This window comes from Botryllus schlosseri, unplaced genomic scaffold (assembly GCF_051294905.1).
Source record: "Botryllus schlosseri isolate E-star unplaced genomic scaffold, Bs_hap1 Bs63a, whole genome shotgun sequence".
NCBI classification, from domain to species: Eukaryota; Metazoa; Chordata; class Ascidiacea; order Stolidobranchia; family Styelidae; genus Botryllus; species Botryllus schlosseri.
This window is the reverse complement of record NW_027648672.1, coordinates 48,293-56,960: the sequence shown is the minus strand read 5'-3', so window position 1 is coordinate 56,960 and position 8,668 is coordinate 48,293. Positions and strand designations below refer to the sequence as shown.

At 39.8% G+C, this 8,668-nt stretch overlaps 2 protein-coding genes across 2 annotated transcripts; both read left to right on the top strand.

The window, feature by feature from the left end:
- Positions 1 to 366: 366 nt before the first annotated feature.
- Positions 367 to 3,597, top strand: LOC145432650 (uncharacterized). The gene is made up of 4 exons (XM_080309495.1): positions 367 to 568; positions 2,770 to 2,886; positions 2,949 to 3,074; positions 3,464 to 3,597. The coding sequence occupies exons 1-4, from the start codon at positions 484 to 486 to the stop codon at positions 3,595 to 3,597; spliced, it is 462 nt and encodes a 153-aa protein (XP_080165621.1). The 5' UTR covers positions 367 to 483.
- A 1,165-nt stretch (positions 3,598 to 4,762) lies between these two features.
- LOC145432649 (uncharacterized) lies at positions 4,763 to 8,660 on the top strand. The gene is made up of 5 exons (XM_080309494.1): positions 4,763 to 4,767; positions 5,092 to 5,211; positions 6,227 to 6,360; positions 7,210 to 7,355; positions 8,233 to 8,660. The coding sequence occupies exons 1-5, from the start codon at positions 4,763 to 4,765 to the stop codon at positions 8,467 to 8,469; spliced, it is 642 nt and encodes a 213-aa protein (XP_080165620.1). The 3' UTR covers positions 8,470 to 8,660.
- Positions 8,661 to 8,668: the final 8 nt, after the last annotated feature.

The window sequence follows — 8,668 nt, the reverse complement described above, 5'->3', positions numbered from 1 at the left end:
CAAGGAGCACGGTTGAATTTATGATTATTAAATTACATGTCCAATCAGCAGCAATTGTAATTGTAATTGTAATGTAATTGAAGTATGCAAGGAGTAATTGTAATTGTAATTGTAATTTGATATTTTTAGCATGGAGTAATTGTGATTGTAATGTAATTGAAACATTCATGAAAGTAATTGTAATTGTAATTGTAATTGAACTGAGATAATGTAATTGATCCAACTCTGAATCTGACAAAATTTCACAATCCTGTTTTTTCAAAACCTAATCCTAATCATGCTCATCTCTGATACATGGATCGGTGATTTTGACATAAACACACGTTGGGGATCTCCCTTGCTGCAAGTCACTTCAGATGTTAATTTTGTTATGATCGACTGATGAGTTCCGAATACTTGATATTAATTCGAAACTGCAATGCAATCCAGTGACAATTATGGACTTTTACTACAGATGCCACTTTTTGCCAGTCGGCACCTTGCATGAACAACGGTGTTTGTAATGAACTCAGTGGTGGCTATGCATGCGCTTGCCGGGATGGATTTTCCGGAAGACATTGTGAAAGAGGTATATAGTTAGTTTCTGACCTTGCTATTTACCTTGGAAAACAGGGATATCTAGGGATATCTATTCTTGTTGGAGAAGTAATCATATTTTGTTACATTGCATGTTAAAGGGGCACTGCGCTCTAAAAATGATGTGGTCTCAAATTGAAGGTAAAAACGAACAAAAATTTTTGGCCGCAGCCATTTCCTTCAGAACGCCATCGTAATGGAGCTGCAATTTATTAAAATTTCTACAAGACCAGCTGCTGCGGCTTCTTAACCCGTTACATGGCACGATGTCTTTATCGTCGCACTGCTCGGCGCGATAGGCAGTCACGCTGCTGGTCATGTCGCCAGCTGGTCTTGTAGAAATTTCAATAAATTGCACCTCCATTACGGTGGCGTTCTGAAAGAAATGGGTGCAGCCAAAAAATTTTGTTCGTTTTTACCTTCAATTTGAGACCACATCATTTTTAGAGCGCGGTGCCCCTTTAAGGACCAATGGGACTTATGGTATAACCCTTATTAACAGAAACTATAGCTGGCCAGCCGGGGCCTACAATAAGTTGTCATATAGGCACGGGCTAGCTTTATCTGAGTGATCTAGCACAGTGGTTCTCAACCGCCGGTCCGCGGACCGGTGCCGGTCCGCGACGACATTCCTGCCGGTCCGCCAGGTTTATTACAATTTTATACCATAAATTCAAGATGCAATGTTTAAGGCTTGTCCATTGATAAAATAAATAAAAAATCAAATTTTAAACTGATTCAGAACTTCGTGAGGTAACATATTAGGGCTGGAAACATGTTCGTTCGATTTGACTTTAAGTTCAAGACGTGTCATTTGACGACATGCGAGCGACAAGTACGAACAAAAGTACGAGCTGATCGACTCATCGGTTAATAGCGCAGTTTGCGCGATCATTCGTTTTCCATTCATTTATTCAGTGCAGGACCGTAACCGGGTAGCCCCAAACTGCCCAATTGGAGAGGGGCCGAGCTTGAAAAGAGCCCAAAATTATTTAGCAAATGAACATAAATCAAAGCGTATTATTTTTTTCAAATTTCCCAACATTTGCCAATTTCATTTTGCGCTTTGCGAGATTTGGTGTCACTAAATGTATTGCTTATTAGGTGACCTTCTCCGAGAAATACGCATGATTTATAAAAATAGGCATGTCAGCGTCAGCCATTACCGTGCCACGACGTACCAATACATAATCAAGTTTAGGCTAACGTGGGACTCCAAAATTTGTGCCAAAATTCGGCAGCGAGAAAGCCGATTCAGTCATGAATTATCGAAAATTTTGGTTATTGGCGCTTTTTGGGCACAAGACCAACGTTTTTTGGGGTGGGATGACGAAGTGCTTTTTCGGCACGTATCGGATTGTCGGTATAGTTGCTGTGAGGTATTTTCTACTGGCGCGCATTGTATTCGTATAGTTGCCATAGGAATCCATGCATGCATCTGTTTACTGTGGATAATGAGCAAGGTAGCACAAGAAGGTGCTTGGTTCGACTCCGAAACGTATCTTTTCTCGATATTGTCAAAGAGAAGAATATTATTCGAGTTGGTGCGATCGGTTAAACTCACGCTCTTCGGCGCGAAAGACTGTAAACGACTCTCGGCGGTAGCACATTTATCTGGACAAGGCAATTTTAACTCGACTCAAGACTGGCTACCATAAAATCCCATGGATGCCATCATGAAGATAATTAATTACGATCAAACCCATCTGAATGTGACTCTCTAGCTCTAGCACCATATAATTGCAAAAAACGGCTGCATGCTTTACATTTTGGCTTCATTTCAATTTTGAAAGTTCACCGGTCCGCCAGACATTTTTTGAAATTTTGCCGGTCTGCGAGATGAAAAAGGTTGAGAACCACTGATCTAGCATCTTGCCCATAACCTTTTAGCAGCTCAAATGTAATTTTTACTGTGATGTAGACTGGTTGCCAATTGACATACTATTAGCATGTACTAACAATGAATAGTGTGAGTGACAAATGCAGTGCTCCTCTAGCAGCCTTGCAATTAATTATAATATTATAAACATCGGTTCAGTTCCAATATATTTATCCGCTCAAGACACACAGTGTAGGCTACACAAATCAGAATTTGACGAACTGAACAGATAGGAGGACACTTGATTGTGTCTCACTCTTGTCATGTTTGAATAAATGAACATGTTAGTTAGGCTAATATGTGATCTCTTTAAGCACGAACCCCTTGTAATCCAAATCCATGCGAAAATGATGGCGTATGCAGAAGTCGACCAGGAGGTGACTACACTTGCGCATGCAAAAGAGGATATTCTGGATCTCAATGCAGTATTGGTGAGTAGAACTGGTTTCTATGCAATGACACATTCATCTGAAATCTGTTAATATGGTAATAGCCGAGCCTGTTGATCCATGTGAGAACAATCCATGTGTGCATGGGAGCTGCATTGTCTTGGGAGTTAACTACAGCTGCGAGTGTGAACGCCAATATCATGGGAGAAACTGTGACCAAAAGGATGCGGGTAAGACTTTTGGAATTTCTTGAATCTCTATAGTAGGCTACGAGTAGAAGCTTTGATGTAATCTGGAAAGGAATTTCAATGAAAGTTTAAATGAAAAGCTTCGAAAAGTTTACTTATGGAAGCAAGAAAAAATAGCTTGGGACCACTCAGTGTAGCAAATACTGAGATACTGTGGTCTGGCTGTTTAACTTTGTCGAGAACTTTGATCGATGATAGATGCTCTTAGTATGCTACCTCAATCACAAAATCCTACTTTCATGAATTGCAATTATATTTATGTATTATCACATTATCACAATTGTTCCACAGAAATGGTTTGTTTAGTAACGGAAGACAGTTGCCTGTTAATTTCTTGTGAGCATGTATGTAATATAAATTTTAATTTTCAGGTCGCTCTCTCTTACTGCAATGTCCGTTACACGATGAATATGGAACTCTTGAGATGATTCGATGCAATCGACGACAGAGACCTATACTCACATACGACATTCCAAGTCAGAGGCGAATTGTGGTAAGCCTATAATCGATATTCATACTAACAAAAAGATATGAGCGGGATTATCCAATAACTGTTTGCCAATTTCAGAATTTATGCCTTCTGATTGTTCCGCATCAATGTTGAGAAGGCTTCAATGATCATTTATCACTTCAGAACAATCGTGCCATGTCGGAAGACTATCTAGTCCTTCTGTCGCCGTTCTAATTATTCACGACGCAGAAGACTCGGATGTTGGGACATATCAATGTGTGGTCACATACCGTTTTACTAGGTACACATCCCCTGAAATGGTGAGACAATGTTTTCATGTTATGCTTCAACCTATGTTCCCTCTAAGCTGCGCACGTGCGCAAATGCGCAGTGCTAACACGGTCTCTGTGCACAGTAAATTTAAGTTGCGCACAAAAAATCCGAAGTGATGACCTTTAATTTCGGTCGTTACGCGCTGTTGTCCATTGGTCTGCTCAGTGAGTTGGTAAGCGTTCGCAGACTCGTCAAAAATTAGAGGGAATATTGGTTTCAACCCGTAGAGACAAGCTTATCAATAGTCTGGAACAATGTTCCCTCTAAGCTGCGTGCGTACGCAATTGCGCAGTGCTGATTCGGTATCTACGTACAGAAAATCTAAGCTGCGCACAAAAAGCCAATTTAATGACCTTTTTTTAAGTGGTTCCGCACTGTTGTCCAATAGACCGCACAGTGAGTTGGTGAGTGCGCGCAGACTCATGAAAAATTAGTGGGAACATTGGTCTGACTAGAATTCAGCCAATATTTACTTTTGCTGAGAATAGTGCATCTCGGTCTCACACCAATTGTAACCGCTAAATACCAGGAATGTAGCCAATCTGTCGGTTGCTGTAAAGACAAAAGGTATCCCATTATCACATACTGTGACAACATAGGAATCCAGTTACTGTATTTCACTTGGTTATGTTTGCGATAAGATTGATTACGACCTCAATGTATAAGATTCTGTGCAATAGGCCTACCGACTTGTACTTTTGCTCACACAGGTCTAAATTTGGCATTTTGTGTTCTACTCAAGGTTTCGCTAGTCACATTATGCATATGAGTATCTTGCATGTCAACAATTGACAGCGGTTCCATTTACAGCAACTCGTACAAGTTCCAGCTAATTATTCAAGGATTCCTTTCACTTGGACGCGGTCGCCTTCATACATTGATCACTATGGAGTGAAGTACCGGTAAGCGTTTACTGCTTTGGACTCACTTGCACTAGCTAATGTATATTGCTCTTGTGCTATGTGGAAAGTGTAGTTAATTTTTTCCAAATTTGCAATCAAAATGATGAAATTTAGTGCGGAAAGCCTAGGTGAGAATAATATCACTTATTGGGAAATGCTCACAACAGCATAATCATGTTAGTATTGTGTGATTTTCCTAATGATCTCAACACAGTCTACTCCACTATTTGTAGGCTATATAGACTACACATTCAACTCTGTTTTTAGATTTTGTGATATTTCCATGACATCAATTCACTCTCCTATTTCACAGAAATGTCTACACTGATGATGAGCCTACTGAAGTGCAAGTTCCTCCAGATGTCACTCATTACACTCTCAACGGCCTCGACTCTAATGAGGTTTACGAAGTCTACGTGATACCGTATAACAGGTAATTGATTCATTCTGAACACGAGCTGTTTTACATTGGAATAGAATGCGTTATTGATCAAAAAAGATTTAGCACTCAGGCGACATTCCATTCCACAGGCACAAGTTTCCAACATTTCAAATTTTGTGAGGATTAGCCCAACAATTCTAGTGCATACATGTTTGTCTCATTTTTATGAATAAATTTCAACCAAACGAGAGGATGCAATAGTCACTTTCACAGTCAAGTAGACATTAAACCTTCGGACATGAGTTTTAAGTTGATCGTATCCATTCATTGATATCTCAATTTTCATTTACGAATTTCCAAGACCTATATATCATCGCATATTTACTTGCTGCCTGAGTAGGTATACTTTTCGAATCCATTAATCTTTCAATTTCCACTTGAAGTAGATTTGGCATGCCTTGGAAGACAATCTTAAACTGCTAACTGTACTTGAGTAGCATTAGCGACTTTTCAAACCCCTATACGACAACGTTATCAAACTTTAGAGCCTGGATTTTTCAATATCGTAACATATATGATGCAATTGGACAAGAATACTGTAGAAGGTATTATAATTGAAAATTGCTAATAGTAATACCCGGTAGAAATTTCATAGCGGCCAAATTTTTCGGCGTTGCTACTCCAGTAGAAGCGGAAGTATGGCCCAAATTTCTACTCAGTTACTGGTAAAAGTAGCAATTTCGAAGACCTGTCAAAACTAGGTCATGTGGAGATAGAAAATAAAAGGACTAACAAGTAAGCAGTTCCAGAAAACATACTTCCACAAGGTGTCACGCGCGTTTAGCCGTTAATCGGGATTGGCCTTTTCAAATAGGTACAATCTTCTAGAATATATTTAGTTGCCATTACACAGGGACGATGTCGAACAGGTTTTATGACAATTTCTCTCATGAAAGTAGTAGACTACTTTGTTACGGCCCTCCTCTGAGCATGGGTGACTATTCAGACTGTGATGGGCTACTTCATTGAAATGACATTCATTTTTTATCAACCTATATTGTTACAGGTCAGGAGATGCCGAATCACCAATTTCAGTACGGTATATCTCTCCCGACACCCCTACAACAGCTCCAGCAGTGTTGACTACAGCCCAAAGCCCTCCTCCATCACGAGGAGACTCATCTTTCGACAAAATCATCGGTACGTACCGTGTTTTACCATATTTACAATATGATTAAAATATGGTACTAGTTCAAGGGCCGGGAAATTATGGCTCTTTGGATGGTAGTTTATGGCCCTCAGAGAAATTAAAGTCTCTGTTCTTGTGCTTCATAGTACAGTTATTTACTGCACCAGTGTGGTGCGGTAATTTAATTTATGTAGGCATACTTGGATTTAATTCATTTCATATCTGAGAGCAATTACACTGCTGATCATTCACCTTTCTGCTGAAGATTGATGGCGTGACAGCAGGAAGACGATTTTCACGATACTTGGTGTTTATTACCTGTCCATGTGTCCACCAATGAATGCAAAGTTTAATCGAATTCTCATCAGCTGATCTAAAGGAAAATATTGATTTCCCTTATTGGCACTTTCATCGCATTTAATGAACGTTGTATCTTTAATCTCCTGCCTGGTGGTCCTGCAAATTCCATACTCAATGAACGGAATATCATTAGAAAAAGAATGTCTTATCGAGATGACATATTTTGCGTCGTGGAGGGGTTGTTCATTTTTCCATTTAGGTTCGTTGGAGTCGAATTTTATTGAAATTCGTCCACCTAATTTGTGCCAACAGAAGGATTCTGTCCATACCGTAATCCGAAATTGACCTTAAACCCAAATTCTTATGCTGGTGTCGTCATATCTGGTGATACGACTGTTGATATACAATGTTCTTTCCGATTCACTACTGCATGCTGACGATTACCGCGGGCAAGTGTCAGCCAAAAATATTCGGATTTATTTCAACATGAATGTATTATTCAATCATATTTTATTAGTAAGCATACAATATGTTGAATATGACTCATACTTATTTCGCAGAGACAATCCCGGTCAACATCGTGACATTACCAATGGCTCCGTTTCGGATCGGGCACAAGGTTCTTTTAAATTGTCTGTACCAAACCTTCCCTGACGGAACTTTGAGCGTCGTCTGGAAGAAAGACCCCACCCCTATTTCACAAACGGTGACATTTTGTATTCTTTCTCATTTATTTACACATCTTCACCGCGTGGATCTATTGCAGACAGCGTTGGTCGATGACAAAGTAGTTCTCGGGTGTACTCGAGTAGGTTTTGCTTGCTTCCCGGGGTTGCAACCAAGTCACAAGGTTCCGAGTCGCAAGTCAATCTTACTTTCATAGTTTTGACTCGAGTCAAGTCGAATCATTTTCAATTCACCACCGAGTGAAGATCGAGTCCAAGTCAGCGAGTAGAGGGTCTAGTCCGAGTCATAGTGTTGTGACTCGAGTCCGAGTCCAAGTCATTATGTTCACTGTTCGGTTTTCAGTTCAATCCAGATAATCCACTTTCTTCAACTTTGCTCGAGTGATATAGAATGGCTGGTATTCATAATATAGTAATTTTTCTCAGCCTCTGGTCAGATTTTCCAAGTATCAGCACTGATAGAACAAATACCAATATCGTGATGAGTTTACTCTTCTTCGAAGTTACAACGAAACATCTGTTTTTTGTCGTCCTAGTCTAGAGTAATATGACTTGGTTCGAGTCATGCACAATGGCTTGAGTACAAGTCGAGTAAATACAAAAATTGACTAAGTCGAGTCATTTTTACAATTGTGTGAGTCAAGTACACTCATCAAAACATCAGGACTCGAAGTCTTTTTTGGAACAACTGCCTAATTTTTACAATTTGGATTTTTGTAGTAGAATGTATAGGTTGAGATCACTTTTGCTCAAAATTGGTCCGATCAAATTGTACTTCACTTTGACTACCTCCGATTGCGCAGTTATCCGTCTTGCTACTATCTACCATGAATATGCATAGGTCTACTGTACAAATTGGTACAGAAAGGTATTTGTTATGAAGAATTTTTTGTGCAGCGCCCTTCGGAACGTGTCACCATACGGAATGAACGGCAATTGGTGATAAACGAATTTCAAGACTCCGATGTGCGAACGTACACTTGTAGTGTCGAATATGATTTGCCGACTTCATTAAAGCAAGGAGAAGCCAGTATACCTGTTACTGCGGTGAGTCGAATGTCACAAATAGAACTTCAGTCGTACGAGGTTTTTGCTTGTAGCGACATTGCCAATGTAACTCTTTTTTTCAAATAGCTTCTGCCGATATCAAAATGTGACCAGAACAATGGTTCTAAACCTTTACTCACCACAAGAACGCTTATGCTGATCTGCATGCCCTCGGTGTACCCCAGATTTCTGCCACATCACACATCTAATGCATTGCTATAAAACACTGGTGTACACAATGATCTAGGCATCGACAACAGTGATAACAGAACATAACCAGTTGAAA

What these genes read in the sequence shown, in the direction of transcription:
- LOC145432650 (XM_080309495.1), top strand. Translation starts at nt 484, where the DNA reads ATGAACAACGGTGTTTGTAATGAACTCAGTGGTGGCTATGCATGCGCT. An exon ending in CGGAAGACATTGTGAAAGAG is followed by an intron (nt 569 to 2,769) that starts GTATATAGTTAG and finishes GATCTCTTTAAG; the next exon opens with CACGAACCCCTTGTAATCCA. An exon ending in CTGTGACCAAAAGGATGCGG is followed by an intron (nt 3,075 to 3,463) that starts GTAAGACTTTTG and finishes TTTAATTTTCAG; the next exon opens with GTCGCTCTCTCTTACTGCAA.
- LOC145432649 (XM_080309494.1), top strand. An exon ending in ATCTTTCGACAAAATCATCG is followed by an intron (nt 6,361 to 7,209) that starts GTACGTACCGTG and finishes CTTATTTCGCAG; the next exon opens with AGACAATCCCGGTCAACATC. An exon ending in CCACCCCTATTTCACAAACG is followed by an intron (nt 7,356 to 8,232) that starts GTGACATTTTGT and finishes TTTTTTGTGCAG; the next exon opens with CGCCCTTCGGAACGTGTCAC.